This window comes from Triticum urartu, chromosome 5A (genome assembly GCF_056163025.1).
Source record: "Triticum urartu cultivar PI428250 chromosome 5A, HENAU_Tu73, whole genome shotgun sequence".
NCBI classification, from domain to species: domain Eukaryota; kingdom Viridiplantae; phylum Streptophyta; class Magnoliopsida; order Poales; family Poaceae; genus Triticum; species Triticum urartu.
The window spans coordinates 377,462,808-377,481,456 of NC_141877.1; the positions used below are offsets into that span (position 1 = coordinate 377,462,808).

General features: G+C 43.3%; 1 protein-coding gene across 1 annotated transcript; it reads left to right on the top strand.

Moving 5' to 3' along the window:
* The first annotated feature begins 5,945 nt into the window (after nt 1-5,945).
* LOC147971455 (uncharacterized) lies at nt 5,946-15,331 on the top strand. The gene is made up of 3 exons (XM_087523978.1): nt 5,946-6,224; nt 6,298-6,456; nt 15,074-15,331. Exons 1-3 carry the CDS (start codon nt 5,946-5,948, stop codon nt 15,329-15,331), a joined length of 696 nt encoding a protein of 231 aa, XP_087380104.1.
* The last annotated feature ends 3,318 nt before the right edge of the window (nt 15,332-18,649 follow it).

The window sequence follows — 18,649 nt, forward strand, 5'->3', positions numbered from 1 at the left end:
CCTTGATGCAATCTTATGAAGAAAAACTCGAATTGGAAGTTTCTATCCCTGGAAAACTTTATGATGAGTGGGTACCAACTATTAAAATTAAAATTAAAGATCATGAATGCTATGCTTTATGTGATTTGGGTTATAGTGTTTCCACTATTCCAAAGACTTTGTGTGATTTGTTAGGTTTTCATGATTTTGATGATTGCTCTCTAAACTTGCACCTTGCGGATTCCACTATTAAGAAACCTATGGGAAGAATTAGTGATGTTCTTATTGTTTCAAATAGGAATTATGTGCCCGTAGATTTTATTGTTCTTGACATAGATTGCAACCCTTCATGTCCTATTATTCTTGGTAGACCTTTCCTTAGAACGATTGGTGCAATTATTGATATGAAGGAAGGAAATATTAGATTCCAATTTCCATTAAGGAAAGGCATGGAACACTTTCCTAGAAAGAAAATTAAATTACCTTATGAATCTATTATGAGAGCTACTTATGGATTGCCTACCAAAGATGGCAATACCTAGATCTATTCTTGCTTGTTATGCCTAGCTAGGGGCGTTAAACGATAGCGATTGTTGGGAGGCAACCCAATTTTATTTTTATTCCTTGCCTTTTGCTCTTGTTTAGTAATAAATAATTTATCTAGCCTCTGTTTTGGTTGTGTTTTTTTGTGTTTAGTTAGTGTTTGTGCCAAGTAGAACCGTTGGGAAGACTTGGGGAAAGTCTTGTTGAACTTGCTGTAAAAAACAGAAACTTTAGCGCTCACGAGAACTGATGTCATTTTTATTTGGAAAGTGATATTTAGTTAATTATTTATTCAGATGATTAATAGATAAATTCGTCACGTCCAGCAATTTATTTTAGAATTTTTGGGGTTCCAGATCTTGAGCTAGCTACAGATTCTATTTTTCATGTGTTGTTTGCTTATTTTGATGAATCTATGGCTAGTAAAATAGTTTATAAACCATAGAGAAGTTGGAATATAGTAGGTATAACACTCATATAAATAAAAATGAGTTAATTACAGTACCTTGAAGTGGTCTTTTGTTTTCTTTCACTAACGGAGCTCACAAGATTTTCTACTTTAAGTTTTGTGTTGTGAAGTTTTCAAGTTTTGGGTAAAGATTTGATGGATTATGGAACAAGGAGTGGCAAGAGCCTAAGATTGGGGATGCCCATGGCACCCCCAAGATAATCTAAGGTCACCTAAAAGTCAAAGCTTGGGGATGCCCCGGAAGGCATCCCCTCTTTCGTCTACTTCTATCGGTAACTTTACTTGGAGCTATATTTTTATTTACCACATGATATGTGTTTTGCTTGGAGCGTCTTGTATGATTTGAGTCTTTGCTTGTTAGTTTACCACAATCATCCTTGATGTACACACCTTTTGAGAGAGCCATACATGATTTGGAATTTGTTAGAATACTCTATGTGCTTCGCTTATATCTTTTGAGTTATATAATTTTGCTCTAGTGCTTCACTTATATCTTTTAGAGCACGGTGGTGGATTTGTTTTATAGAAACTAGTGATCTCTCATGCTTCACTTATATTATTTTGAGAGTCTTAATATCATGGTAATCTGCTAAATCCTAATATGCTTGGTATGTAAGATTAATAATAAAACTCTCTTATGAGTGTGTTGAATACTATGATAAGTTTGATACTTGATAATTGTTTTGAGATATGGAGATGGTGATATTAAAGTCATGCTAGTTGAGTAGTTGTAAATTTTAGAAATACTTGTGTTGAAGTCTGTGATTCCTGTAGCATGCATGTATGGTGAACCGTTATGTGATGAAGTCGGAGCATGATTTATTTATTGATTGTCTTCCTTATGAGTGGCAGTCGGTGACGAGCGATGGTCTTTTCCTACCAATCTATCCCCCTAGGAGCATGCGCGTAATACTTTGCTTTGATAACTTGTAGATTTTTGTAATAAGTATATGAGTTCTTTATGACAAATGTTGAGCCCATGGATTATACGCACTCTCACCCTTCCACCTTTGCTAGCCTCTCTAATACCGCGCACCTTTCGCCGGTATCATACACCCACCATATACCTTCCTCAAAACAGCCACCATACCTACCTATTATGGCATTTCCATAGCCATTCCGAGATATATTGCCATGCAACTTTCCACCGTTCCATTTATGACACACTCCATCCTTGTCATATTGCTTAGCATGGTCATGTAGTTGACATAGTATTTGTGGTAAAGCCACCATTCATAATTCTTTCATACATGTCACTCATGCATCATTGCATATCCCGGTACACCGCCGGAGGCATTCACATAGAGTCATATTTTGTTCTAAGTATCGAGTTGTAATTGTTGAGTTGTAAGAAAAATAAAAGTGTGATGATCATCATTATTAGATCATTGTCCCAGTGAGGAAAGGATGATGGAGACTATGATTCCCCCACGAGTCGGGATGAGACTCCGGACGAAAAAAAGAGAAAGAAAAGAGTCCATAAAAAAGAGAAAAGGCCCAAATAAAAAAAAGAAAAAAGGAAAAAAATGAGAGAAAAAGAGAGAAGCAAAAATGTTACTATCCTTTTACCACACTTGTGCTTCAAAGTAGCACCATGATCTTCATAGTAGAGAGTCTCTCATGTTATCACTTTCATATACTAGTGGGAATTTTTCATTATAGAACTTGGCTTGTATATTCCAATGATGGGCTTCCTCAAAATGCCCTAGGTATTCATGAGCAAGCAAGTTGGATGCACACCCACTTAGTTTGTTTTTGAGCTTTCATATACTTATAGCTCTAGTGCATCCGTTGCATGGCAATCCCTACTCACTCACATTGATATCTATTGATGGGCATCTCCATAGCCCGTTGATACGCCTAGTTGATGTGAGACTATCTTCTCCTTTTTGTCTTCTCCACAACCACCACTCTATTCCACCTATAGTGTTATATCCATGGCTCACGCTCATGTATTGCGTGAAGATTGAAAAAGTTTTGAGAATGTCAAAAGTATGAAACAATTGGTTGGCTTGTCATCGGGGTTGTGCATGATTTAAATATTTTGTGTGGTGAAGATAGAGCATAGCCAGACTATATGATTTTGTAGGGATAACTTTCTTTAGCCATGTTATTTTGTGAAGACATAATTGCTTAGTTAGTATGCTTGAAGTATTATCGTTTTTATGTCAATATGAACTTTTGTCTTGAATCTTTCGGATCTGAATATTCATACCACAATTAAGAAGAATTACATTAAAATTATGCCAAGTAGCACTCGCATCAAAAATTCTGTTTTTATCATTTACCTACTCGAGGACGAGCAGGAATTAAGCTTGGGGATGCTTGATACGTCTCCAACGTATCTATAATTTTTGATTTCTCCATGCTATATTATCTACTGTTTTGGACATTATTGGGCTTTATTATCCACTTTTATATTATTTTTGGGACTAACCTATTAACCGGAGGCCCAACCCAGAATTACTGTTTTTGCCTGTTTTAGGGTTTCGAAGAAAAGGAATATCAAACGGAGTCCAAACGGAATGAAACCTTTGGGAACGTGATTTTCTCATTGAATACAACTCCGGAGACTTGGACCCTACGTCAAGACACGTAACAGGAGGCCACGAGGTAGGGGGGCGCGCCTACCCCCCAGGCGCGCCCTCCACCCTCGTGGGCCCCCTGTTGCTCCACCGACGTAGTTCTTCCTCCTATATATACCCACGTACCCCCAAACGATCAGATACGGAGCCAAAACCCTAATTCCACCGTCGTAACTTTCTGTATCCATGAGATCCCATCTTGGGGCCTGTTCCAGAGCTCCGCCGGAGGGGGCATCGATCACGGTGGGCTTCTACATCAACACCATAGCCCTTCCGATGAAGTGTGAGTAGTTTACCTCAGACCTACGGGTCCATAGTTAGTAGCTAGATGGCTTCTTCTCTCTCTTTTTGGATCTCAATACAATGTTCTCCCCCTCTCTTGTGGAGATCTATTCGATGTAATCTTCTTTTTGCGGTGAGTTTGTTGAGACCGATGAATTGTGGGTTTATGATCAAGTCTATCTATGAATAATATTTGAATCTTCTCTGAATTCTTTTATGTATGATTGGTTATCTTTGCAAGTCTCTTCGAATTACCAGTTTGGTTTGGCCTACTAGATTGATCTTTCTTGCAATGGGAGAAGTGCTTTGCTTTGGGTTCAATCTTGCGGTGTCCTTTCCCGGTGACAGTAAGGGCAGCAAGGCACGTATTGTATTGTTGCCATCGAGGATAACAAGATGGGGTTTTCTTCATATTGCATGAGTCTATCCCTCTACATCATGTCATCTTTCTTAAGGTGTTACTCTGTTTTTAACTTTATACTCTAGATGCATGCTGGATAGCGGTCGATGAGTGGAGTAATAGTAGTAGATGCAGGCAGGAGTCGGTCTACTTGTCTCGAACGTGATGCCTATATACATGATCATACCTAGATATTCTCATAACTATGCTCAATTCTGTCAATTGCTCAATAGTAATTTGTTCACCCACCGTAGAATACTTATGCTCTCGAGAGAAGCCACTAGTGAAACCTATGGCCCCCGGGTCTATCTTTATCATATCAATCTCCTACTACTTAGTTATTTACTTTGCCTTTACTTTGCATCTTTATCATAAAAATACCAAAAATATTATCTTATCATATCTATCAGATCTCACTCTCATAAGTGGCCCTATAGGGATTGACAACCTCTATTTGCGTTGGTTGCAAGGATTTATTTGTTTTGTGCAGGTGCGAGGGACTCGCGCGTAGCCTCCTACTGGATTGATATCTTGGTTCTCAAAAACTGAGGGAAATACTTACGCTACTTTGCTGCATCATCCCTTCCTCTTCGGGGAAAACCAATGCAGTGCTAAAAGAGGTAGCACAAGGTGGGTCCCTCCTCCTGAATACTTTAAAACAGTTAAAGGAACTATATCCGGCTCTGTATAATTGTTACAATCCTTAGCCACGAAGGCAAGATATCCAAATGAAACTGTGTCTCTTCACTGGCAACTTTTTCAGCGAAACGTCATATCTCGCTCTTTAAGATTTCTAACCATTTTCACACCTCCCGCTTCGCGTTTCGAGGCATAGCCTCCATTGGCACATCTTGTCAAAACAGAGATCGTGCCCGCCCATTACAGGATCCTCATAAATACAGTTTTGGGTAATCCAACCGTGCCATTTGTATGATCTCTTCGGGAACTAGCGAGTTTTAAGGCTTGAGGGGGGCGTTTGGTATTTCACCGCCTATATAAGAGGGTAAAGGTTCCTTGTTTTTCTACCACGCCTTCCTTCCTCTATGCTCCGGTGCCCAAAATATCAACCTTTCCCATCGCCACCAACCTCCCCAGCCATGTCAGGATCTGGTTCTAAGGGCAAGTGGGAGGCCTCCTCCGTCACTGAGAAGGACGTCAAGGAGCTCCGGGGCGCGGGGTGTCTGTCTGCAGACATCGCGCACAGGCTCCCCAACAAGGGTAAGGTCACGCCTACCCTGGAGCCCGGCGAGAGAGTAGTGTTCATACCCCACTTCCTCCGCGGGCTAGGGTTCCTCTTCACCCCTTCGTCCGCGGCCTCATGTTTTATTACGGGCTGGATTTCCATGATCTAGCACCAAACTCCTTCCTCCACATATCGGCGTTCATCGTCGTGTGCGAGGCTCTCCTCCGCATCTCACCACACTTTGGCTTATGGCTCAAGGTTTTTAATCTAAAGCCGAAGGTGGTCGATGGGCAGCACGCAGACTATGGCGGGGCCATGGTGAGCAAACTCCCCAACACCGTATGGCCCAAAGGGGCGTTTGTGGAGACGGTCAAGGTGTGGCAGCAGGAGTGGTTCTACATCACCGAACCCCGCAATGCCAACTAGGCAGCCGCACCCGATTTTAGATCCGGACCCCCCACCAGGCTCACCTCCTGGACCGCTAAAGGCCTCGACTGGGGGTCCATGGCTGATGTGCAGATGCTGCAAAAGTGCATCACCAACATGATAGGCAAAAACATCAGTCTCACAAACGTGATTCAGGTGATGCTATTCCACCGGACCCTCCCTTGCCAGCTTCGGGCCTCTTATATGTGGGAGTTTAGTCCGGAGGAGCCACGGACTTTGAAGCACTTCTTCGGCACGACGCATGAAGACATTTGGAAATTGCTCTTCAAGGCCCAAAAAATGTGGCCAAAGAATACTGAAGACATTGGTCTCAACATCGAGAATCCGGCCTCGCCGGTAAGCATGATTTTCCTGAGTACCTATTCAATAAATAAGTTTAGATATAATGTATTGCCTATTCTTCGTACAGTGCTGGACGGTAAAGGCGGAGGGGATCAAGTGTCCGGCTCCACTGCCCGAAGACCTAGCCACACCCCAGCTGACAGAGATGCTGGTCCCGGCGCCCTATCAGGCGCTGGAGAAGAAAGCCAAGAAGAAGAAGGGCAAGGAGACCCACTACAAGAAATATGTCAACTTGTGACCCTCACTATTGGCTGCTGAAAGGTCGTAGTTTTTCATTTGCGACCTTTTTGTGACTAAAAATAGAAGGTCAAAAGCTAGCGGTCATAAACTGAAATTAGTGACCTTTAACAGAAGGTCGTTGAACCCATGAACTTTTGTTTTGGTCACTGGCTGTCTACCCAGGCCACGTCAGATCCGACGTGGCAATCTGACGTGGCAAAATTGCGACCAATTGAAAAGGTCAAAAATTAGAATCGGCCCGGTCCAATTGGGTGTTTATATGGGCCAAGCCCATTAATTCAGCCAATTTAGTGTATTTTTTCTGTTAATTTTTGTTAGCTTCATGGGCCAAGCCCAACATCACAGCCTTTTTATTTTTGGACCATGGCCATTTTGGCTGAGCAGTTCAAGTATTTATTTTTTTAAGATGGGTCCACTATTCAGATGGGTCCCAATTGCCAGGTTCTTCTAGTAAGTGGGTCCCAATTGTCAAGGCCATTTTCTTTAAATTTCAATTTGCTAGTAAATAAATCACCAACATTCAAATGGGAACAGATAGAGAACACACGTAGTACTTCACATAACAGCCAGAATCAGTTTGATACATTATACAACAAAGATACAATAGCAGAATCATTGTGTTATATCATCATATAACACATATACAATGGCAATCACAGTCTAGATACTCCAGGTCTCTTCAACTTCGCATTCCCCAGATTCCCATCTTCCAAATCTGCAGCACAAAATCAACGCCATGTTAATAGACCAAACTTGGTGTTACAATAGATGAATGATAACACAAATTGAGCTTGCTAGTACCATGCTTTTTGTTCTCCAACTAGTTAAAATGAGATACCCGTTCATACAAGAAAATAGAGACACAATATGAATACGCAGCAGGATTGACAAGTACACATCAGGATTCAATAATTTTTTAGATCGCAAGACACCAATATAAGCTAGAATTGACAAGTACACAGCAGGATTCAATTCATCTTGCCCATATGCAGCAACCAACAGACATCTAACATTTCAGCATGCACATACAATTTATTTACTTATTTTTGAGAAAAACCGCCCACTGCCAAACAGAATGTTCTTTCATTTGATAAATAAAAATAGCAGGCCAAAGAAAGGCAAGTGTACAACAGACACATTACAGATGAGCAAGATACTAGAGGTCAGCACACAAGTCATATCATATATTCTGTTAATCTTTAACACATCATACAGAATTATGAGCTTGACAGTCGTCAGTCTAACCATATCACGCAAGCAACAACATACAAACAAATTAGCAGTACTATATATGATGCAACATACGGATAGAATTTCTACCTTGTTATCATCAGGGAGCAACAGGGGGTGGGGGAAGATTTCGATCAGCTCCGTGTCAGCTACCATCACCACAAACTCAAGAGTCTTGGTAGCTAGGGAAAACAGAAAGCAGAGATTAAAAATCATAGGAACTGAAATTAGCAGGACCGACCAAAGCGCGCAGCTAGGGACTGCTCACCTTCAAGGTAGAACAATGAATTAACTAGTTTTAGTCAAAGACGTAAGCATGCACATACAAACATACATACGAATTGAACCAGAATCCATATATAGTGAATTTGAACTGTAGTTTGCTGAGAAGAATCAAAACAAATGGAGCCAATATATTATCAACATTCCATTCATAACAAATGGAGCCAATATATTATCAACATTCCATTCAAAAAAGGACAGTTCTGTATATAGAATGATAACACAAATCCTGCATATCAGTGGATTCACTCAGTGGAAACAAGGTGACAAACTAATGTTCCAAGGAGGTAGTTTTATATAATAAAAACTAATAAAAACAAACTAGGCACCTGCATAATCACACGAAGGTAGTTTTAGATAATAAAAACTAATGTTCCACGCATAGTCTTCAAAGAATCAACTAAAATTACTTTCAAGCAAATAGGGTGTACATCGATCAGGTTGTAAAGAACAAAAATTCAGGGGTGTACCTAGTGCAAGAAGGCATCGACTAGGTTTTGAAGCTAATAACAATTAGCATGCACATATCAAGAAACATAGCCCCATCTAGTGTAATGTATCACCTATATATAATAGACCCATCACTCCAATGCAATTTCACGGACCAACAAACATAGGTGTTTATTTCTTCCTCTGCTAAACTTTCTCCATATGGATATCAGCTAATGATACGCGTATCGTATTAAGGCAACGCTTTGGACAACACATATTCTGCAAGCTACTGCTAATTTGCAAATACAAATGGACGCCTAACAGTGCTCACATAGAATTAGCAGAGCATGTTATATTTATAGCCATCAGGGGAGGGGGACACCTGAACCCACGTCGGCTGCTGCAGGGCTTGGGCTGCACACACACACACATACATGTATCACAAGCAATTCAGTCAACACTCTCCGCAGGCAAGAGGAAAAGTTGGCACTCACAGGGTTGAGATAATAGCAGGAGACGTGCGTACCTGAAGGGGCGAGCGATTGGTCCGAGCCCGGAGAGCATAGGAGGCATGGCGGCGGTGTGCTGGCGCGCCTTGGAAGCCCGGGAACGTGGTGGCACAGATGGTCAAGGAAGAAGAGGATCAGAGCAGACCCTTCGTGGCCAGCTAGATGCGTCCCTCCTTCTGTTCCTCGAGGATGGGTGACCTGCAGTAACAGATATGTTATACAACCGGGGATAAAATGTAGCACATACTATCGTTGTAACAGTCTTCTCTTGTGTCTGGCAGTATCCAAATTTACTGTTACTTTTTGAAGTTAAGCTGGACCGTCTTGTAGGAACAAAAGAAGAAACCAGTTGAGTCTCTAAATCTGACCATGCTACAAGACTAATACCGACTACACACATTTCCAGTCAGCATTTTAAATCTAAATGTGAGACTAGTGCTGATATGGTCAGTTTGAGCTTCATAAGTATAATTATGGAAAAAATTGCACGGAAATCAACTTGGTCAGCGTTGCAGACTAAGACAATAGCAGGCAGGCAGCGTTGCAGTAACCCAAGTAATAGAATGTAACAGCAGAGCGAGGAAATCAAGTTGGCTGTGTGTGTGTGCTTGAGCTAGCTTAGTACATACAGTCCATGGTTGGCCTCCAAAACAAACAGAGCATGCTAGTGTCAATAGAATCAAGCTAGGAGAATAGAAACATACCATACCATGATGAAGTTTAAAATAGAATAAGCGATGCATATACATTTTCTAGTGGAAAATCATAGAAACAGTTGATGAAAATCTACATCCGAAGTTCTAACAATGCCATGTCTACAACAAAACAAGACTAGGACGATTGCTGTAATTCTAATGCAGCAATAAAACAAACCTACCTACATTGTTCAACAACTTTGAATTACAAAAAAATCTAACATTTATGATTAATTCAACAAACAAAACTAAATAGCATAGGCCTTTTGTGACAAATTATGGTAGCACGTCGCCTGCCACTGTGATCTAACGAGGAACTGATATCACGTGAGGAGCAGAACTAATTTCGAGAAGGAACTAAATAGCTCAACTCAAGCACAATTCTGAAAACTACAGTGATGTTAAAAATCAAGATCAGAGCAGGAATATCAGATCTATTCAAAGATAAGTAGTTCACCATGGCACTCAACTACAAACAAGTGTAAAAAGGGAACCATCAATCACTGCCTTGCACAGCTTCTTGACGAGCGCCTTCGGCTTCCTCTTCAGACCCCTCGAGAACCTAACCAATCCGAACACAAATCGAATCAACAAGCCGGATCAGACCAAAGACAACCGCAGCCAGCCACAGTTGCAAATCCGCAATGCAAAGGAGACACCGCTCGTTACCTTCTGCGGGCGCGGGCGGGGAAGAGCCCAATGAGGTCCTCGTTGGACATGTCGAGGAGAGCGTCTAGGTCCACGCCGCGGTAGCTGAACTTGCGGAACATCCTCTTCTTGGGACCGGCGGCCACCACCTCGGGGTCGACATCAACATCCGCCTGTGACGAGAAAGCACCACGTGGGTCGGGACGGGCTATGGGACTGAGGGGCTAGGGCTTCGGAGAGGCGCTCCCCATGGTTGAAGGGAAGGGTGGAGCTCGAGCCGGTGGAAGGCGGCGGCCGTGAAATGGTTGTCGGTTCCATGGCCTTGGCGTGCGGAGGAGGAAGCTGCTGCTGCTCCTGCTCAGGTCGTTGCAGGTCAAGAGCAGCGACGCTTGGAGGGGAGGCCAGCGGCGGGGTAGGGGTTGGGACGACGGAGAGGGAGGTCTGGGTCGGGGAGAGGGAGGCAGCGCTAGAACACGGATCAGGGTGGCGATGGCTATGGGGAAAAGGGAGCGGCAGTGGCGATTGGGAGAAGGGAGCTAGGGTTTCGTGGGTGGACGACCATGAGAGGGGCACGGGGTTTGCTGCGGTGGGTTGGATGGACGGATGGATGGATGGACGGACGGACGGATGTTTGCCATGTCATCGATCCATGCCACCACGGATTCCACCAATTAGAATTAAGCTTATGTAATTTTGCTTTTTTCCTTTTGTTTCTTTTATAGTTTTTTACCCTCTTACTTAAGGAAAATATTCAACATATTAACCACTAATAGTTTGTTAAAATGAATGAATATTGTGAACATGTGTGTATCATGTGATGACAAACAATGTTGATCTGGAGAGTTTTCATTTTCATTCCACAAAATACCCGTTTTCCATTTTTCGAGTGCCCAAAAGGAGGTCTTTTATGAAGAACCTACCAAATAATTGTTGCAAAATTGGATCAAATCATTTTTCTAAAATACTAGGACATATTTAATGCACAATTGACCAAATGGTTGGGTATAATTTTTTTTGATCCACCTCTCGTGAAAAAGACAAATTTCCACCGATTCAGCTGGAAGCGGGTCAAATTTGAACTGTAGTTGCCTTGTAGTTTGCTCTTTATTTTTTTCCAAAAATCATTTCTAGGTACATAAGTATCTATTTAATCAGAGAAACACCAAAAAAATTCCAAGATTCAACCACTAGCTAGGAACGGTCATTCCCGCCGTTTTGACCGCATTTTCAAACGGGCATAAAAAATTCAAAAAATCAAATAATTGGGAAACCTTCGCATTGTGTCATTATATGTGGCCAATTTCCCAGGAAAAATAACAAACTTGTAATAGGGCAATTATTTTAAAAAAAGTGTTCTCAGAAACGAGCTATCACGTGTGGAGATCAATGGCTTTCAAGCTAAATGATCAATCTTATGGCCACATTCATGGCATAGTTTGTTCAAATGATCTCATATTGTGCACAAGGGTGCATATTGGAATGGCAAACAATGTTGCCTAAGGAAGTTTTCATTTTCTTTGGACGAAAAAACCATTTTCCATTTTTCGAGTGCCCAAAAGGAGGTTTTTTTGTGAAGGACCTCCCAAATAATTGTTGCAAAATTGGACCAAATCATTTTTTATAAAATACTAGGCCATATTTAACGCACAATTGACCAAATGGTTGGGTTTAAAAAGTTTTGATCCACCTCTGGTGAAAAACACAAATTTCCGCCGATTCAGCTAGAAGTGGGTCAAATTTGAACTGTGGCTGCCTCATAGTTTGCTCTTTATTTTTTCCAAAAATCATTTATAGGCACATAAGTATCTATTTAATCAAAGAAACATCAAAAGTTTTCCAAGATTCAACCACTAGCTAGAACGGTCAAGCCCGCCGTTTTGACCGCATTTTGAAATGGGCATAAAAAATTCAATAAAAATCAAAAAATTGGAAAACCTTCGCATTGTGTCGTTATATGTGGCCAAGTTCCCAGGAAAAATAACAAACTTGTAATACGGCAATTATTTTAAAAAAGTGTTCTCAGAAACGAGCTATCACGTGTGGAGATCAATGGCTTTCAAGCCAAATGATCAATCTTATGGCCACATTCATGGCATAGTTTGTTCAAATGATCTCATATTGTGCACAAGGGTGCATATTGGAATGGAAAACAATGTTTCCTAAGGAAGTTTTCATTTTCTTTGGATGAAAAAAACATTTTCCATTTTTCGAGTGCCCAAAAGGAGGTTTTTTGTGAAGGACCTCCCAAATAATTGTTGCAAAATTGGATCAAATCAATTTTCTAAAATACTAGGACATATTTAATGCACAATTGACCAAATGGTTGGGTATAATTTTTTTTGATCCACCTCTCGTGAAAAACACAAATTTTCGCCGATTCAGCTGGAAGCGGGTCAAATTTGAACTGCGGCTGCCTCATAGTTTGCTCTTTATTTTTTCCAAAAATCATTTATAGGCACATAAGTATCTATTTAATTAGAGAAACATCAAAAGTTTTCGAAGATTCAACCACTAGCTAGAACGGTCAAGCCCGTCGTTTTGACCGCATTTTGAAACGGGCATAAAAAAATTCAATAATAATCAAAAAATTGGAAAACCTTCGCATTGTGTCATTATGTGTGGCCAAGTTCCCAGGAAATATAACAAACTTGTAATACGACAATTATTTTAAAAAAGTGTTCTCAAAAACGAGCTATCATGTGTGGAGATCAATGGCTTTCAAGCCAAATGATCAATCTTATGGCCACATTCATGGCATAGTTTGTTCAAATGATCTCATATTGTGCACAAGGGTGCATATTGGAATGGAAAACAATGTTTCCTAAGGAAGTTTTCATTTTCTTTGGATGAAAAAAACATTTTCCATTTTTCGAGTGCCCAAAAGGAGGTTTTTTTGTGAAGGACCTCCCAAATAATTGTTGCAAAATTGGACCAGATCAATTTTCTAAAATACTAGGACATATTTAATGCACAATTGACAAAATGGTTGGGTGTAAAAAGTTTTGATCCACCTCTCGTGAAAAAGACAAATTTCCGTCGATTCAGTTGGAAGCGGGTCAAATTTGAACTGCACCTGCCTCATAGTTTGCTATTTATTTTTTCCAAAAATCATTTCTAGGTACATAAGTATCTATTTAATCAGAGAAACACCAAAAAAATTCCAAGATTCAACCACTAGCTAGGAACGGCCATTCCCGCTGTTTTGACCGCATTTTGAAACGGGCATAAAAAATAAAAAAAAAATCAAAAAATTGGGAAACCTTCGCATTGTGTCATTATATGTGGCCAAGTTCCCAGGAAAAATGACAAACTTGTAATACGGCAATTATTTTAAAAAAGTGTTCTCAGAAATGAGCTATCATCTTTGAAGATTCATGGCTTTCAAGCCAAATGATCAATCTTATGGCCACATTCATGGCATAGTTTGTTCAAATGATCTCATATTGTGCACAAGGTTGCATATTGGAATGGCAAACAATGTTGCCTAAGGGAGTTTTCATTTTCTTTGGACGAAAAATCAATTTTCCATTTTCGTGTGCCCAAAATGAGTTTTTTTTGTGTGAAGGACCTACCATATATTTGTTGCAAAATTGGACCAAATCAATTTTATAAAATACTAGGACATGTTTAATGCACAATTGACAAAATGGTTGGGTGCCAAAAGTTTTTATCCACCTCTAGTGAAAAAGGCAAATTTCTGCTGATTCAGTAGGAAGCGGGACAAATTTGAATTGCAACTGCCTCATAGTTTGCTCTTTATTTTTTCAAAAATCATTTCTAGGTAGAAAAGTATCTATTTAATCAAAAATACATGGTTTGGTGGTGATACATTGTGGTTTGGATGGTGGCCCAGGGCCCCAACTCCAAAACGCGTAGACTCACATGCCCACCGTGTGGTCACCGCGTGACAGTGGTGTTGCCACGCGTTCTGGGCGGCCTAGGCATGTCTATTGGGTTGGGTACTCCCCTGATAGGTGTCAGGAAGAAGAAGGCAATAGAAGAATCTCGTGAGGAGACTGAACCGAGCTCAAACATGAATTAGCACCCAAGTGTTTGATTAGTAGTACGGGAAATGCACATGGCCAATGGGCCTGAGTTTTGGCCGAGGATGATCATCTACTAAGGACACTATCTTGGAAAATTTGCAGCTCAAATGGAGGAGCTTAGGTGTCACTTGCTTTGCAACGTACCACACTGGACAGAAATATGAATGTTGAAGCCACACTGACATGTATTGTTAGATGGGGCTCAAATTTTTTGGAGAGCTATGATTTGGGAATATAGAAGATGTGGAAAAAATTCAGCTCATTAGGATATGCCTAGCCAATACTTCCTTCACAACAGTTCGAGCTGAACAAAAACTTTGGAAATTTGCCGAGGTAGATTTACCAGTCAAATGCAGTTGAATATTGTCATGAGGCAATGATTTGGATAGTAAAGAATGCCCAATTTTTTTGGAAATTTTGGGAATGATAGAAATATAGGTTGCTTCACAACCTAGGGCAAAAATTGACACGTGGACATGACACATAGGCAAAACTGATGAGGTGGCACCTTGTCATAGCAATAAGTACCAATGCATCCACGTTCACAACCTCATGACCATTTATATTGGTCGTAATCAGGTAGAAATAAGGTCATTGGCGCCTCTTGTCTACTTTGTGACCATTTGGTGTAAGCAATTTCAGGGTTTGAGCCCTTCCAAGCGAAATGGCCGTGAATTTACGACCAATTCAGCTGGGGTCACTAAGAGAAGGTCATAAGTTGACATATTTCTTGTAGTGACCAAGAGCACCCCCACCACAAGGGTCCTGCGGACGCTGTGTCTGGAGAGACCGAAGCCCCCTCCTCCCATGACGGAGATGAGGAAGAGGAAGAGGAAGAGGAGGAGGAGTTGGAGAGCGACTCCTCCCGCAAGGGGAGGAAGAAGAAGAGGGCGGCCACCGAAGACCCGCAGGGGGAGGCAGCCAAGAGGGGGAAGATGACCCTCCAGGACAGTTTGGACTCAGATGCCAAAATGGTCCCCAAAAAACCTCCTAGGGCGAAGCCCCTGGCCGAATCGTAAGTGCTTAGATACTTACTGTTTATCTTTCAGTCTTCCTATATTCATCACATAGGTTATCATGTTATGCATCTTTCAGCCCTCCCCGCAATCTCCTGAACACTTCGCTATCGGAGGGGAGTTCTCTGCCACCTGAAATGGCAAAGAGCGAGATGCCACCACGAGCCCCTCGCCAACCATCATGGATGATACTGAGGTGTTATCCCGAAGGACCCCTCCAGGCCATGGAGAGGCGAGCGAGGCCATCAAGAAGGCGCCCGAGGGTAATACCTCGGTCGCCGAAGACATAGGGGATGCTACCCCTATGGCAGCCGATGATGGGGACTGAGGGAGTCCTGGATTAGGGGTCCTCGGACCGCCGTACTATATACTTTGGCCAGACTGTTGGACTATGAAGATACAAGATTGAAGACTTCGTCCTGTGTCCGAGTGGGACTCTCCTTGGCGTGGAAGGCAGACTTGGCAATTCGGATATGTAGATCTCCTCCCTTGTAACCGACTCTGTGTAACCCTAGCCCCCTCCGGTGTCTGTATAAACCGGAGGGTTTAGTCCGTAGGACGACAACAATCATAATCATAGGCTAGCTTCTAGGGTTTAGCCTCTACGATCTCGTGGTAGATCAACTATTGTAATACTCATATCATCAAGATCAATCAAGCAGGAAGTAGGGTATTACCTCCATCGAGAGGGCCCGAACCTGGGTAAACATTGTGTCCCCCGCGTCCTGTTACCATCCGCCTTAGACGCACAGTTCGGGACCCCCTACCCGAGATCCGCCGGTTTTGACACCGACATTGGTGCTTTCATTAAGAGTTCCACTGTGTCGTCACCATAAGGCTTGATGGCTCCTTCGATCATCGGCAATGATGCGATCCAGGGTGAGGTTTTTCTTCCCAGACAGATCTTCATAGTTGTCGGCTTCGCACTGCGGGCCGACTCGCTTGGCCATCTGGAGGAGATCGAGAGCTACGCCCCTGGCCATCAGGTCAGGTTTGGAAGTTTGAACTATACTGCCGACATCCGCGGAGACTTGATCTTCGACGGATTCGAACCCATGTCAGGTGCGCCGCACTGTCACGACGAGCATGACTTAGCTCTGCCGCCGGACGGTGTTCGGGAGATCACACCTGTAGCTACTCCGGCTCTCAATCCGGAGCAGATCATGCCGTCCGAGGACGGGTGGATGGACCCCACCATGGAGTCCGCACACTCAGCGGCGATAGAGCCGAATACTGACTTCACCCCCTATGAGACCTGTGTTGCCGGACCCTTGGATTCATCCCCGGCCACAGGCTCTGAACCGCCTGCGTCCGTGCCTATCAAATCTGATTGGGCACCGATCATGGAGTTTACCTCCGCAGATATCTTTCAACACTCGCCCTTGGGCGATGTGCTAAATTCATTGAGGTCTCTCTCCTTGTCAGGAGACCCTTGGCCGAACTGTGTCCGGCTTGAGTGGGAAGTGGACGACAAAGAAATTCGTCCCCCACCCACCACCCACTTAATAGCCACTGTCGATGACTTAACCGACATGGTTGATTTCGGCTCCGAAGACATCAATGGTATGGACGACGATGTAGGAGAAGAACAGGAACCACCGCCCACAGGGCACTGGACTGCCACCTGATCATATGATATATACATGGTGGACACCCCCAAAGAAAGCGATGGCAATAAGGCAACAGAGGATAATCCCCCCGAGAAGCAATCTAAGCACCGGCGTTAACGACGCCGCTCTAAGCCCCTCCATAGCAAAAACGACGATACCAGCACAAGAGACAATAACGTTGCGGATAGCGCCGAAGACGAAGACAATCCCCTCCAGCCAGGCCTCGAGCGGGAGGATGGGCAAGCCAGCTCTAAGGAACAGGCAGCAGACAGAGAATTAGAGGATGACAATTACATGCCCCTCTCCGATGACGAGATGAGCCTCTGCGATGAAGAATTTATCGTGCCTGAGGATCCCGTCGAGCAGGAGCACTTCAAGCGCCGGCTTATAGCCACAGCAAAAGGCCTGAAGAAAAAGCAACAACACCTTCAAGTTGACCAAGATCTGCTAGCGGATAGATGGACTGAGGTCCTGGCGGCCGAGGAATACGAACTCGAGCGCCCAACCAAAGGTTACCCAAAACGCAGGTTGCTACCCCAACTCGAGGAGGAAGCATTAAAGCCTATGCTCCCAGCGTATGATGCAGCTAACCGACCACCTCGTAGCCGAGACAAAGCGGCATATCAGGCCGAAGTCCAGCCCGCACCCCGTCGCCAATTAAACAAAAATACCAAGGCCTGGGGCAACAGCAGGACCTGCGAGACATATTGGAAAACAAGGCAGGACATACAAGATCGATCTACGGATCACGGGGGCGCGCCCCAACGCGTGACGATGACCGTCACGCCGGATATACTAAAAGCAAATCCGGCCGGGCCGAATATAGCAGACAAGACTCGTATGAACTATGTTGTGATATAGCCGGGCACAGAGGCGCCACACACCCCCTATGCTTCACTGATGAAGTAATGGATCACGAATTCCCAGAAGGTTTTAAACCCATAAATATTGAATCATATGATGGCACAACAGACCCCACGGTATGGATCGAAGATTTCCTCCTCCACATCCACATGGCCCGCGGTAACGATCTACATGCCATCAAGTACCTCCCATTAAAACTCAAAGGGCCTGCTCGGCATTGGCTCAATAGCCTGCCGGCAAACTCCATTGGCAGTTGGGAGAATTTGGAAGATGCATTCCTTGACAACTTCCAGGGTACTTATGTGCGACCACCGGATGCCGATGACTTGAGTTACATAACCCAACAGCCAGGGGAATCAGTCAGGAAATTCTGGACTCAGTTCCTAACTAAAAAGAACCAAATTGTCGACTGTCCGGATGCCGAGGCCTTAGCGGCATTTAAGCATAACATCCACAATGAGTGGCTCGCCCGACACCTCGGCCAAGAAAAGCCGAAGTCCATGGCAGCCCTCACGACACTCATGACCTGCTTTTGCGCGGGCGAGGACAGCTGGCTGGCTCGCAACAACAACACATCAAGAAATCCTGGCAATTCAGATGCCAAAGATAGCAACGGCAAGCCACGTCGTAACAAACACAAGTGCCGCAACAACGGCGACAACACTGAAGGCACAACAGTTAATGCCGAATTCAGTGGCTCTAAATCCGGTCAGTGGAAAAAGCCATTCAAGAGAAGCAATCCCGGCCCGTCCAGCTTGGACCGCATACTCGATCGTTCGTCACAAATTCACAGCACCCTCGATAAACTAGCCAACCACACCAACAGAGAATGCTGGGTGTTCAAATA

What these genes read in the sequence shown, in the direction of transcription:
- LOC147971455 (XM_087523978.1), top strand. Translation starts at nt 5,946, where the DNA reads ATGGCTGATGTGCAGATGCTGCAAAAGTGCATCACCAACATGATAGGC. An exon ending in TCGAGAATCCGGCCTCGCCG is followed by an intron (nt 6,225 to 6,297) that starts GTAAGCATGATT and finishes TTCTTCGTACAG; the next exon opens with TGCTGGACGGTAAAGGCGGA. An exon ending in AGACCCACTACAAGAAATAT is followed by an intron (nt 6,457 to 15,073) that starts GTCAACTTGTGA and finishes CCCCACCACAAG; the next exon opens with GGTCCTGCGGACGCTGTGTC.